Consider the following 15,975-nt stretch of genomic DNA (forward strand, 5'->3'; position numbering starts at 1 on the left):
TATTGTATAGGTATATGTTTGTGGCAAACAATTCAGTATGAATTATCTCTTAAGGTGTATAAATTCCATGTCACTGTTCACTTCCGATATATTGCTTTTAATTGCGTCATGTTGGCGAACAAGCGGCACAATGGAAGGCAATGAGTAATTATCAGGGATCTAAATTCAAACGTACTCATTCAGTTTGCTGACTTGGCATGAGCTTATATGTTTGGTTTGATTCTTTCTGTTCCTGATTTTATAATAGGTTGAACATTGTTGTAGTGGCAAAAATATTGCGTTCTAAACAAAAATATACTAAAGATTTTCGACAAAACTCGCCAGGAAATATCACTTGTTTTCAAAATCAATAGCGCTAGTCGTACCGGATTTACTCAAGAACTTGTATATACTGTAGGGATTGAACTAATGATTCATTAAGTTCAATACTATGTGGCCCGCATTGTTGCATTTCTATTTTAATATGTTTGGATGTATTGTGTATTTATCGTGACTGATAATTTCAAATAGATTAAATAAATAAATAGATTGAAAATTTGGTAGGTTTTATTTTGAGGGCTAAATTCCAGATTCAGGTTGTTACTTAAATTAAGTCTCCCTGAAGACAGTTTTTAGCCTTTCTAAAAACTCTATTTAGCTTGTCCGGGAGCTGTAATTAAGCTACTTAGATGTGTAGCAGCTGTGTGAAATAAATAAGATCGGTCAAGATGATATAAACACAAGTAAACTTTGAACGTTAAGTGTTTGGGTGTTTTTGTGGGGATGCGTATGAGAGCGAGCGAGCGAGCTAGCAAACGAATGATAGAATGAATGAATGAATGAATGAATAATGTGTTTATACTGACATATGGCAGCTGGTCTCTCAATGATCAACATATACATGCCTGCGTGCCTCGAGCTAGAATTCCTCGCGTAATGAATGAAACTGAGCATGCGCGGATTAACTTCTTCAATTTTCTCCTGGTCCAATGAAAATAATTTCAAATGGTTGAATTATCCAAAATAAAGCACGTGGTCAAAAAATTATCTTTATAATCAAGCGAGTTGACAAAATATATCAATTAGGCGATCGCTTAACCACATTTCCTACACAGATCTGATTGAAGAGTATTTCATCAAATACAGCAACGATGTTACCATTGTTAGTAATCCTTGCTGTTACAAGTTTTACCTTCGCAGTGCCACAACAGGTAGGTTTACTCATTTATTTAGACCAAACGTATTGTTTTCTTTCAATAGGCAAATGTAAACACATGTCATTTAATTTTCGTTCGCTGTGCACCAAGGTTATTTGCTCAACCCAGTGTTTGCAATGACATTGAATGTGTTTATTTAAAAAGCCATATTAAATAAACAAAGCGGTATTTTATCCTCTTCAAATGTTCAAACTTCTAAAACCACGTAAAATGTTATTAACAGCTTTTGAAATTGTTGATGAACTGATTTATCAATCAACTATCAATCTTTTACACAATGTGATCCTAAAAACTCATAAAGTATCGAGTTACGCATTTGCTTATAACAACAGTGGAATTCTGGAATGTAGTTATTTATTAGTCATTGGTAAGGTATCATATACATTAACACAGTGAAGTAACAATGCGTTTTTACCAACCTGAAATAATCACTCGATGATGTTTAGATGATAGATTGTCCCTCATTATTACGGAAACATCTGTCCTTCTGTAAGTACCCAAAGCTCACTGTACCAATCTCTGTGATAACGCCCATTAAAACCAATATTGATTGATTTTACCATACATTTTTCACGTCTAACCTAAAATCAAATATAGCAAAATGAATTAAGCACAGTCGCAACACTGCAAGAATGAATCCCGGCAAGTGGTTTGTACGTCTGAGTCATGAACATTCATCCATGCTGAAATAGAGGTAGACCCGTGATAATATACAGCTCTACAATATGAGATCTCGCAAAACAATGTGCAGTTTTGAGTCAAATGTCAATGAAGTTAATACGTGTCTTCATAGTATGACCAGATAATGAATGTGCTGTACTCACTAGTTAGGTAAATGGTGTCATCCGTGACTAAATTTAATTAATTCAACTTAATTTCGAAAGAGTTTGATCGCCTCGTTGAAAAAATATATTTACCTGGTATTCATTTAATTTTTTTTACAGCGAATAGTTAAAGAGACGGGTATGTACACATATATTATTCAGTAAATGCATGCCAACGTGACTTTGTGAATCGTAAACGAATAATTCTGTATAACATTTCTAGTTATTTGTTTTCATGTGTACCACTGCTCATCATTGAATGTAATGGTTGGTCTTTAATCCTGCCTAGCACCGTCACATTAGAACATGATTCAAGCGAGTTTTAAAGCGCGGTAGTCGTCGCGCTGCTCATGCTCGACATTTGTGTTGATAAACAATGATTTTCCCACAATCCAATGCGCTCTTCAAATGGAAAACACATATATGAGGTTTGGCCTAGGCGCGACTTGCACTGATTAACGCCGGTGACTCCTTCGATACCTTCCAATCTCATGAAAATTACCTAATTGAAGCTCGGAAACTTCTCAGTTCGTACACGTTGATCTGCGCAATATTCCTAGGGGCCATCTTTGTTTCTATGAGACCCCTATATCTCGCAAATGCGCAGCGCGACGACTACCGCGCTTTAATGTTCGTGTCAGGATGATCGCTCCTTCCTATACTCATGTCTATAAACGTGGCAGCTTTCCCTTCAGTAGAATGATACAAACATACATCTATCTCTATCCATATACAGACTATATACATGGAAATATCATATGGTTTTATATATTATGTTAATTGGTGATTATTATTTAAAATTATACGAAATGTCATTATGACAAATGCTATGATCTGGCTGGTAACGTTCACCATGATATGCTATGATTTACAGTAGTCATTTGTGTGCCAATTTGGCATTTATTAAAGCTGAGTGAAGGGTTAGCAGTTGTCACGGTGTATACAAGTGGATGACACTTGGTATATGTCTGCTGCTTTGAAATCAGATAACAGTTATTCAAGATGGCAATGCATATATCCGTTTCGTTTTCAATAAACATATCCCCACGGTGATAGATGAGATATAATTTTATTATTATTATTATACTGTTATTCATTCATTTCAAACGACAGATTATGTAGTTGTTGATGGCCCAGTGAACTGGTATGATGCAAAAACGATATGCGAAAATAAAGGTGGTTGGTTGGCGGAACCTCGCTCGCAGGCGGAAAATGACGCAATAAGAACATTATTTGTATCAGGTATGCTTGCACACATTGATACTTTGGTAGAAAAAATCATGCAATAGGATTCATTATATTTTACTGTGAGTTTATCAAATTCCTCTACCTAACATACATATTTTACCTTTAGGTCATTATTGGCTTGGTATTACCGATCTAAACCACGAAGGTAGATATACCTACGCCAGGGACGATTCAGAAATTGTATACGATAACTGGAATACAAATCAACCAGACAATTATCTAGGGTTTGAACACTGTATAGAGATGACGTAAGTTGAGGACAATATTTATTATTAGCAATTTGTCAGAGAGTGCTAGTTGGGCATGATAACGGTGTATTTTCCAGAGAGTCTCCGCTAACGTTACAAACGACAATAATTATTTAATGCAGTCAGAAGCATTGTAGTTGTAAAACACACACTGCAAACTCGGAAACCCTACCAATATTAAGATTTCACACTTCAGAAAAATACTTGTATACAGTTCCACGGAAGAAACGCTGAGTAAAAAAGGGGCGGATGGATATTTAGCCTTCAGAGGTTATGCGTCATATACAAGACACAGGTCTGTGCTCAATAGCGCCAAAATCGAGAATGTCAGTAGGCCGGAATTAAACAATAGAGTTATCTCTATGATGCACAGTGCGCGAATCACAATTGTGCATACGCTACTGGTAAATGCGTGATTAGCAAACACGTGAAAATTGGTATAATTAACAGTCTGCCAGCTATGGCAAACGACGCCCTCCAGAATATATCACAAACTCCCATGATGCTATATTATTTAATACCTTACTGTGGTATCTACAAGATCGGACATCCACACCATTTGATCACATATGAAGGTTCGGATCGGGTTCCATCAAAGTTTGAATAGTAAAAACATCTTGCCGCTCTATATTTAACAACTATTATGGCCAAAAACAGCATTGCCTATCTATCGCTATGAGACGAAACAAAAAACACCACCATCGCGACATGCAACATAAACATGATTTAACGTTTGACATTCGTGCACAATTGACGTATAAATCAGTAAATTATAATTAATTGAGTAATTGATTTAGAGGAGAACCAATTATTCCAAACTATGGAAAATACAGAGGATGAAATTTGTGTGTTCATATTGTTTTGGAGAACTAAGGTTTCTACGCTTACAGACCGACGAGTGTAGTATTGTGGTTTGTCGTCGTATGTATGTAATATGTTAATTTCAAATCGACAGGACGGCCATTGGTAAATGGAATGATCTTCCCTGTAACTACGAATGGGGACATGCAATCTGCAGAATTCGTGAGTGTGGTTCTTTTCCTCGTGTTAATCTTAGTGTCTTGTAGAAAACCTTCACACTGAATTACTTATACACGTTGCAAAATGCAGTTAATTACAGGCTACCAGTTTCTGACTTTCATGTGCGTGTGTGTGGGGTGTGTGTGTGTGTGTTGGTGTAGACGTAGAAGTAGAGCCAGTAGTCCAGACATACACAAACAAAGTGGAACCCTTTGTACAAGTGGAGCCCCAAATTGGTGGCTCCACAATGTTTCATAATTTATATTAATATTTAATCGAATTTAAGTCAGGTTTGCGAAGCTTAGGTTTAGTATCGGGGAAGATATGGTTCAGTTTATATTAATATTAATATAATTATACCATACCTTACCCGATACTAAACCTAAGCTTCGCAAACATTTCTATGTTCAGTCACGGGATATTCAACTCTAGTTTAATTAAACTTAATTAAAGTACAATTATCCATTGTATTGCATTGTAATTTAGTTTAATTAAACCCCAATTAAAACTCAACCCTATATAGGAACGCGTTTTAATCAAGTTCATATCGCAACTATATTAAAAGTTAATTCAACTATATTAAAAATTAATCCAATGGCGGCTCCACAATTCATGGGACACCTGTATGTGTGTGTGTGTGTGTGTGTCCTTCTGTTCCAAAGATATCTCAAGAACTATATGTTGTGTTTTGACATGTGGCAAATGTCCAACTATCTTGGTTAATAAGTTTGGCTAAATTTCAACTAGAAACAGGTAAACCAGTATACAAGCCAAATAAACTACATCTATTTATATAAATACACATCGACAAAGAATATTTTCTTGGAGCACTAAATTGGTCAATTGCCCTACTGTCTGTGATAAATATACCACACCAGCTACATAGCGCCCCACTGAGAAGCTGGGTAGGTAGAGAAGAATAACATTGACTGAAGCATTGCAAAGGTCTGAATTGTTGTCAATAGCAACAAACATACTGAGAAAGTCAAAGACGGTGAAAATTTGTTTAAAAAAACACGCAGGCATATAAATACTAACTTTCTAGGATCTTTATTGGCTCTAAGTAATCCAGAATAGAACGAGATGAATCAACGCTATACTCCGCCATCTTTATTTTAATATTAGAAGCAACCATTATTTTATGGAGGACAACGGGTCATAACTTGATGGGAGTTAACACCCATGATTTTAAAAATGCCTTGATCAATAAGAGTTTAAGTTACAGGGAAACATTATTTTGATTTGTCAGTGAACCAATAAATACATTTGACAGAGAAATATAAAAACTCTACGACATCATCAATTAAAACATCTTGCTGCATTATAAGTATCACTTCCCCGTCGAATTAGTGGTTCATGCTTATTTGAATCTGAACATAACAGCCAATTCTATCACAGCTTGTTAGGCTCAAACTTCCATCCAATCAAAGCATCTTAAATAAACATGACAATAATCTAAATTAAATATATATGATCAAAATATCAAGTCAACATATATGATAATTATTTCATTAAATATTTCTAATTATTAAATCATATCTACTTGGAGCCTCTCTGATCATAGATAGCAGTTTTGTAAACGCAATATTGTGCTATTAGTTGTTTTTCTCGTTTATGATATGTGTAGATGCGTCAAACGACGATAATAAGTAAGATTATTTATTCATTTATTTATTTATTTCAACAGCCTGTGGTGGACACGGGGATCCCCATATGCGGACATTCGATGGTCGTGATTACTCCTTCCAGGGCACATGCTGGTACACTCTATTCAAAGACTGTACCGTCGACTTTCGTTTTGAAGTCACTGTCAAGTTTGAAGCCAGAGAAGATAGCACAGCAGACCAAATCAGATCGAGAATTGTTGCCTTCAACGTAACTGTTGGAGATCAATACGCAATTGTCGATGGACGTGACATTATTAAAGTATGTTTTCTGTTTGTATTATAGTGGTATTGCAATTGTTTTTGAGATAGTGAGCTACTGTATTGATTCATTCCCCAATACCATTAACGCATTATTTGTTGCACAGGGACATACTGGTGGACAGGTGACTGCTGTGAATTCCATATTTATTGAAGAAAAAGATAAAACAATTATGCTGCACTTCACTTCTAAAGACATGACATTCACTCTGGATTGGACTTTGAGAAAACATATATTAAAAGTATCCTACTATGGCTCATTTTACCGTGGAAAGCTGTGTGGTCTAATGGGTAATGCCGATGGTGATACCCACAACGACTTCAAAAAACCAGATGGAAGTACCACGAAAGACGTTACCGAGTTTGGAGAAACTTGGAAAGTAAACGAAAAAAAGTAAGTTATCTGAATACTTCTCTCTAACTAAACTTTTTTGGGACGTCGGTCGACATATATTAAACATTTTTTTGCGCGATTCAAAGCAAATTTATTATTTCAATATACTGCATATGTATGATTTTTTTATTTTATTTTATTTTTATAGATGCGCTTAGAAATATACCCATTTGAAGAAAAGATTGACTTTGGCTGCAACATTTTCTGGTGATTATGATGATAAATGAGATATACAGTAAACGGTTACATGGGTTAAGTTAACGGTTTTGATTGTGTTCAATCGTAGTTTGTACATCATAATTGTAATGATACAATCAATTATATAAATCGTGTAGAGGGTAGTGAATATAAATAAAATGGTGGCAATACAAAAAACTAACATTTTATTTTTATTTTTTTTACTGCTAAATTCAATTGAACTAGCTCAAATTAAGTTTATCTTAAAACATATAAAAATATCCTAAACATAAAACGGAATATCTAACTTAATACCTATTCTGGTATATTCGCTGTCTTTTTCGGATGGCAAACGTTCTTTCAATTCTGATTTGTATATCAGAAAGTTTATTTCTGGGGGGAGCTAATGCAGACATTAGCATTTAAAAAAGGGTCTATTTGCCTCCCATGCGCAAAGCACCCCGTTTCCCGCTACATTTGGAATGCACATGGGGTAGTAACTGCATATAGAGTCATATATGATGAGCTTGTCCTTCCAGCATCAGGAAGAGTATGGTGTCGACTGCCATGAATGTCCTCTAAGCAGTTACAATAGAGTATTTACTACCCATATCTAAGGCTAGCGGCATTCTGCTGGGTTAAAAATTTTGCGTCGAGTCTGAAAGAACTAAAGCTCCCCTTTTCATGTGCGATTTCTGACCTCGATGCGAATAAAGAAACAAATCGCAACTTGTCACAAACAAATTTGATAACTCATGTCAGACTGTGGATGACTTTTATGAATGAATTACTGGCAAACAAAACATAGCATTTTCTCACGTGATCACGGCAATCGCCACTACATAACAAAAAGTTACACATATCTGAACATACAGACATATCTAAGTTTATTTGCAAAAAAATATTATGTTCATAGCATTCACCCATAACGAACGTCTAATTTTTTGATCCTTTAGTTGATTGAAATTATATTTCCAGAAAATATATTCTCAAAACAAATACAATTACCTTCCATGCACCTTGATGTATCCCAAAAAAATACCTGTGCTTGAATGATTTGCCGAATGAAAGACGAGTGAATTGTAGTGTGTTCTAATGTTGTTCGAGTACGTATGTTGTTTCTGCAGTCAGCATTTAATTTATTATCAAAAATACGAGTCAGTATAATTCGGCGAAGTCTTTTTTATAACATACCTAATGAATCTGTGCAGGGGTGCACAGAAACAGATGATCCTATGCAATTTTAAGGAAAGCAGAAACTCCCCTCCACAACGGATTTTTTTAATTACAATTAAAAGCATATATCCCTTTTCTCACATGAATAAGATGTCGGATAAAATGTCTGAAACATTATTATAAATAAAAGCAGAAACTTCATACTCCCGTAATTTAGTTAGGATCAACAATCTGCAGCATTTAAATTAAATGCAAAAACTCCATTGTGAAGTAATAGAAGGAAAATCAACAGTCTGCAAATTTTATAATAAAACAGAAACTCATGTGATAGAGATAGAGATAGGATTAACAGTCTACAGAAATTCAAAACAAAACGAGAAACTCGTAACTGAGATATGATCGACAGTCTGTAGTTAGTAATTACCTAGTCACCACGAGTTAAACATTTGTTGAGTTACCTCATGCCTGCAAGAATGACCCACGATCGAACACTTCGATAATATCTATAATTACCCATTTTTTTAAGTGAATGCTGTCTGGTAACATTATAGTTATAGAAGAGTTCCATTAGCCAATAGGCTTCCAAAACATGGCAAATGAAATTTAATCTAAGGCAGACTTTAACGCATGATTTAAAATATCTACTCTAGCATTGTAACTATGAAACTTACGAAATGGTATCATCCTGTGCATTACTTGACTGTACAATTACTCTAACAACCCTAAAACTATAATATCCGGCAACACCCGGCTTACCACGCCAATGTCAAAGGTTACAGGTGACGATAACGTTCGTCCGCCAACACCATGGAAATAAACATTCATTTGACTCAAATTGAAAGTTGGTAACACATTATATTGCTGTTGGTGCTCATGCACAAAGGTTTTAAATCGTCTTACAAAAGAGTGTCCAAAAATAAGAACCGTTGTTTTGTTTTTTTGGCCGCGCACATCCTTCACCTTACACGTAATAAAATGGCGGTCGAATTAAACAAGATGAGCCTGGGCAGACTACAAATTTAAATAACCGTCATTTAAATCTTGGCAGCAGGGAAGTGAAGAAGTATACCAGGTAAAACGGAGCTCAATGAAAATAAGTATTATTATAACAATTGACCACACTAAACAAAGACATCATTACTGTGGTTTATGTTAAGAGAAGTGACGTCACACCACGCGCATCAAGGAGTGACATCTCTTGTATAACCAATGGAAGCCGTTGAATCGAATCTAGTCATTTTCCCAGTAATAAACTTGCAATATACTTTGTTTGAAACACGGTGAAAAATTTTGTCTTCTTTGCAACAATGCAACATATTGAAGATGAATGTCATTTACATATGATTGGTAAATTCTTTGATTCATTCAGAATATATCTCAAATTAGTATTACAGACCTGCAACTAATTACAGATTTATTTAAATTATGACAACAACAAATACAGAAAAAACATTCACTGAAATTGAGAAATGACATAAATAAAAAACTATTGCTTCAACTATACAAAATAATTACTTGTATCTATTTGTTGTGATTTTTAGAACCAAAACCTTGTACTCAAATTAATAATGAATTTAATATAATGTAATACACATAATGCTCATAATTGTGAAATAACATCGAATTTAAATTGACTTAATAAATTGTGATTGTGGTAAGCTATAAAAACTGTATTTGACATCGACCAAGAAACAAACCAAGACAAAGGTACAAGCGAGTTAATTATTCCACCGACAGAACGTTTTCATGTTATGGCGACTAATTAGTCACAAAAATAGAAACGTACATTGCAGAACAGATTAGAGCGACCAGACCATTGCATTGGAGATGTGAATCACGAGTAGTTGGATTGAGCTAGGTTTAAATATTTTCAATCCTTGTGATGTGATGGCGTAATATTTTGCGACAAAACTATATTAAAACATTGTGGTTGGTGTAGATAGATTCAAGGCTACTGTACTGCAAAAATAGACAAGCTGTCAGATTCAACAGTTGTATAACTGTGAATTCTTCGTCAAATGTTACAATGGTTGATAAAAAAAGGTGTGCGTATATACGACGACATATTATTGAAATGGTTTTGGAATTATAATTAGTTTTGTGCTTTTTAAGGTTAATAAGAAATAAGACTGAATAAGATTCAGTTTATTCAGTTCATTTATTCTAATAATCTATTCTAAGATTAATGAAGATAGAAAATGTTATTGGAAATAAATCACTATGAAACACATTTATTGTGTATTAGAACAAATACTTTAAAAATGGAAAGTAGTTATAATAATTAAAAAACAGGAATAAATCTCATTGAGATTTTGATATAGGGCATTGATACCAACACTAATTTTGTTTTACTGTCCGTGTATTTATAGTATACATGGTTTAATAATGTTAAATTTTCTACTCCAAGTTGTAGAGTTTTGCATAATTTTGGGGGTTGTATATAAATAATGAAAGTGTAATTTGAGACCATGACGAAATAAACATAGCATTTACGATAACTAATGTTTTACATGGTTTGTTTTTAAGTGATATAACCTTGTTAATTATTGCCGTGCACTGGGTAAACTTCAATTATCCCCACCTTTGGATGTTGTATATGTAGTTCGGACATAAATATTTCCAAGAAAAAAGAAGTACATCAAAATATTATAATGATCAAAACTTGTCCATAGAATATGTATAACTGCAACACTGTTTCGACTCGGTTCGGCACCGTCGTAGTACGAATTATCAAGTTCACAGTTACTTAACAAATCACTACTATTTGTTACTTAATTCGGTTATTTTGATGGTGAATATCGCGTTTTGCAAAATATATACATGCTTTGTTGAAGGAGACTTATATTATCTGTTTCCAATTCAACAAGACGACTGAGTTGTAACGAAAGATGTTGAAGCACCAACTTTCGTTGTTTTTGACGATGTTTCAGTCCAAGCACTTTCTCTGGTGGAACCTATATATCCTCGTCGAAACTTTTTCCGGAACGCCAACTTGACCTATGAAAGTAACAATAAAATATTAATGTAGCCTTTTTTTCCATTTCATGTTAAATATCATTTGTTGTGCAATAAAATACATATACTAAAATACAAGGCCTAGGCCTAGTGTACTATATAATTTATGGTCTAGAGTGTAATCGCGAATGTTCACGATAGAATAACTTAATATTCCATGTAATATGGTTACATAGGTCAGGTGTGCATTTGAATCGGTGGAGGGACAGAACTCGGCTACCATTTGAGTCTAAAATTTATAAAGCAAGCTATAATTTGCGTCTCTGCTACACTAGTAATTAAAACAGTGTAATTCGACACAAGAACAAATATGTTGTAATTGAATGTATGTTGGACCGTTGTTAGGTAGCGTTGCATCCACAGATAATATATTAGTAAATGACTTCAAAGCGCAATTAGTCCATAGAATACACGTACATGGTATCTTTACTAGAATAGTCTTGACATTCCCTTGTCAATATGAATTATGCTTTTATTGGTTAAAAACACTTAAAACCTTAAATATGACATATCAAATAATGTGCAATGTGTAATTTAAACATCAAGATGAACATTCAAGTGTGAATATATATTGATGCAAGCTGTGAAAAAGCACTACATTGATATCGGACAAGACATTGTGCGATCTGACAACTAATTTCTCTACACTTCTAGATGTGATAAATATTCTAATGAAGGTATTGTAAATAAAATACCCCAATACTTAAGAGATAAAATTACATATCCAGTGAGAGTCTATCGAAAAGTATGCACTCAGACAGTATGCCGTCGATACTCCCGCTGTACTGTCTTCGTGTATATGTTTCGATATTCTCGTAATAACCTGATATTATATTAATACTTCCTAGCTAAGGAAGATGTGGAATATCTTTATATGGTTTTAAATTAGCAACATGACGCATAAAGCGGACAAAATGTAATGAAATCAATGGTCAGATTATAAAGTTCTTTCCCAGGTTAGTCATTGATGAGCTCGCCGAATGAGCCGATTATTCCCTAATCTGTTTAGTAGACCAGCTGTACACCTATATCATATGCACATGACCGCCAAATCGACATAACAAGCGAACAGTGACCAATTCACATGTGTTTAATCCACGTGCTTACCTCTTCGTTCATTGCGCAGTGTAATATGAAGATCGAAACGCCTTGCAATGAATTGAATATCGTGAACAGATATTGGAAAATAACTGTAGCCTCGTTTAAGGACATTATCCCGAATAACCACGTCAGACCCAGAAGTGGAACGAGAATGACACAGGCACGAATCCCAGCTCTGTGTGAGTGCAATGAAGAAAAAATAAATGTGTTTCGTGAGATCATTCAGGAAAATAGTAGATAAATGGCATATTTCCCGTGACGCTCAATGTTTTTTTTTACAAATACCTCCAAGACCCAGACATTAACTGAATGTGTTTCGTTAGTTATTTAGTAAATATAAAAATGAGCAACATATAACACACTGAATAGTAGTAGTAGTATCATAAACTACATAAACATGCTCGTGCGCGTGCCAAAAACCGGATAATTACACCTAATGATCATGCTGGAAGTGGTTAAAGAGATAACAGCTATCTTAGAATTGTATTTGTATACAAAGATGGCGCTTGAATTCTGTCAAATACAAACAAATATATTCTGATGGAGACATGCATCGCAAAATGTTCTTAATGTAATCCTAGAACAAGCAATAGTCTGTCAACGCACGCCTACAACGCTTCCGAAATAGTGCGCGATGATTTTTTTAAAAAGAGTGTAAAAACTCAGCGAATTAGTATCCTATAAAGTGATATGAAAACTGAATTTAAATATTAAAAATAACATTACACATTGAATACGTTATATGAATAAAACAAAATAACTTTATTAACTAACTTTATTTTCTCCGTCTCAGTTTTCTTGGCATTAGTCTGTACACTTAGAAATGTTCGTAACACAGACACCAGCACACACAAGTTTATCTGATTAGAGATAAACAAAAACATATCATCGCTACACACAAGACCACCCAAGTAAAATGCATTGGTGATAAAACATGTAATGATAAAAGTGTTTCAAAATATTGTTCGTTCTATACATTCTGTGTTTCATTCCTGTAGATAATTCCCAACAAATAGCCAATTGCCAAGTACGACAATTTGCTGTTTTTAGTAGTTCTTGTTATCTATGCAGTCAGTCGACATTGTATTTGACTCTACATATAACGGCAAGCATATTTCCGGAATTGGTATATTTATACGTGCCGTATTCTCGGACAAGGAATTCATATAATCAAAAAAAGTGATGGTGAACTATTTAGCCAGGACATCGTTCTTTATATAATTAAACTGTGATTATATAACGTCAGAACACACATTTTATTTTGCTGTTTAGTGATCTTTGAATAAAAATTATATAAACCTTACCACAATCACAGTTAATGCTGGTCCAAGGAAAGCCGCGGGCATGCCATCTTCAACAGACAGCCAGCAGCTACGAGAAAAACGAAATGTATGACGTGGTGGTGCATGAGTCGTGTTCTCAAAATCGTGTCAGTGTACCTGTCAAATCTAAACGTCAGCCACATTCTTGAGTTACCTTGGAACAGTACACCAACTACTTGCAATTATTTTTTTTGAACATATTGTTTTGCTTTTTTCGTTACTGGTTAGATGTATATTTGACTGTTTTGTGTTGTAACTGTAAGCATAGCTCAACCTATAGCGAACTTCTCGGACAATCAGGAGGCTTCTTTGAAATGAACAAGCTCAAACTATACAGCGTCTTTCAAGTTGTGGTTATTCGAAACTAAAGTTCCCTCTAGCAAATGTTTGACAACGATTGCTAGAACTTTCTTATGAAGATCATGAGTAATTTGCGAAACCATCCCGACAGATGAAGGAGAAACTACATCAAACTGCATTTCGATAAGTCAATTATTATATCAGCGTGCGATTTTCACAACCAATATATTTTAATTTAATCTAAAGTTGATTCGAATATATCATTCTGATTGCGTCATGTTGAATAATAGTTCTTGAAAATGCCAAAGATGGCAGAATTCCATTGCCCGAGAAGCTGATTGTTGGATAATACACTATATATACTAAAAAAATCGTCCTCCATTTCACTTACTTGTTCTCTGTGCCGTAGTGATTCCATTTTATCATGGTGAAACCAACCACTACAAGTGGGAATCCCCATCCAAAAATAATGAAGTGAATAAGCTTTAATTTGCTGCTAAATACAGGCCTGGTCTTCAGATACAGGTGCACTCCTTGAACCAGCATCCAAGAAAAGACGACGAGGAAAAGGTAGTGAAGCAGCACGGCCACAAAGATGCATAACTCCTACGAGTATGAATTGTATAAATTGAGAACTGATAATTATTCCATGTGAATATAGTTAGGCAATTGAATGTTTGATGTCAAACTAAAAAATAAACAAAGAAAATAATGAAAATAAATAATTTATATGTCATCATATAATATTTATATATCTTCTATGGAAGAACCATGAACTTGAATGTGTACATAAAGAACCAAATAATGTCACTTGTGGTTACCCTGATCTCAGTAGCATCGATGCCCAAGACGAAAGTTAACTGTGCCAACAGCAACGATACAACCATATTTTGAAGAATCATAACGTGTTCAGAATATAACCTGAAATATGTAGTACGCAGATGAGTTAGTCAATGTTACAATTTGGAATTGAAAAAAAAAATATTTCTGAAAATACGTAAATCTCCTTGCCTCAAGATGATGAATGAGAATGACGTTACAGCCAGACATGTGATAGATATACTGCAACCGGTGAGGGTCAGAAGAGTCAGTGCTCTCTCGTGAATAATAGGTATCTGTTGATAAGATACACATAGAAAGTAGTTGAATCCTCTACATATTTGTCTATTCTATTCTATTCTATTCTATTCTATTCTATTCTATTCTATTCTATTCTATTCTATTCTATTCTATTCTATTCTATTCTATTCTATTCTATTCTATTCCAACATGGTAGGTTTCACATTTCTGTTTTATTGTGTACAGTGTAAATCGTCTATGCTTATAAAAGTTCGAGTGAACTCAATGTGAAGCTAGCATTTGAATGAGACGCCACATTATAAGGGCTATCTTATATAGCGAACTTAACAAACAAACATAACAAACTACGCTTTATTCCGTCTGGAATATGTAATATGCATGTGTACATTTATGATATGTTATTTAACTTAAACAAGTTTTTACTATAAGCCTGATATTAATGTCATATGGCGGCAATGGCGTCGTGATTGAGCGGATAATGTACCAGATTTTGGGGCAGTTCCCTTATATGGTAATAACAATCATTAATGCGAAATATATATAACTTTACCTCAACATCAACAGTCTGCATTAATACAGCGAAACTTGTCAAATGATTGCATCGACAAACAATCTCACTCTCAGATGACTCGCTAACGTAACAACCGTCAGTCGACCACACACTTTAAATGACAACAAAAACAAATGCAACATATAATTACAATGCAGGATATTTATTTTCAATTTGCGAAATTGCTTGTATATTAAATTATGTGCCGATAACAACATCTAAGTGGTAAGTACCTGCTTGTAGGTGAATCCGTCCTTGGATTCATCAACGCCATAGCAGTGTCATTAAGATAGGCGCATGTTGTTACGATTCCGACCTAGTTATCAATTATATTTATTTAGTATGGTTAATCACATGTATTAATTAATACGTCATGGGACAAAGCGAAACACCTGTCCT

The 15,975-nt window shown here is 34.5% G+C and overlaps 1 protein-coding gene across 1 annotated transcript; it reads left to right on the forward strand.

Annotated features, from left to right (window-relative positions):
• Positions 1-1,048: 1,048 nt before the first annotated feature.
• LOC102804194 (kielin/chordin-like protein) lies at positions 1,049-7,230 on the forward strand. Its single transcript, XM_006824884.3, has 8 exons — positions 1,049-1,190; positions 2,141-2,159; positions 3,134-3,262; positions 3,375-3,516; positions 4,472-4,539; positions 6,224-6,462; positions 6,569-6,855; positions 7,004-7,230. The coding sequence occupies exons 1-8, from the start codon at positions 1,131-1,133 to the stop codon at positions 7,011-7,013; spliced, it is 954 nt and encodes a 317-aa protein (XP_006824947.1). The 5' UTR covers positions 1,049-1,130; the 3' UTR covers positions 7,014-7,230.
• Positions 7,231-15,975: the final 8,745 nt, after the last annotated feature.

The sequence above is a fragment of the Saccoglossus kowalevskii genome, chromosome 21, assembly GCF_978046115.1.
Source record: "Saccoglossus kowalevskii chromosome 21, keSacKowa6.1, whole genome shotgun sequence".
Lineage (NCBI taxonomy): Eukaryota > Metazoa > Hemichordata > Enteropneusta > Harrimaniidae > Saccoglossus > Saccoglossus kowalevskii.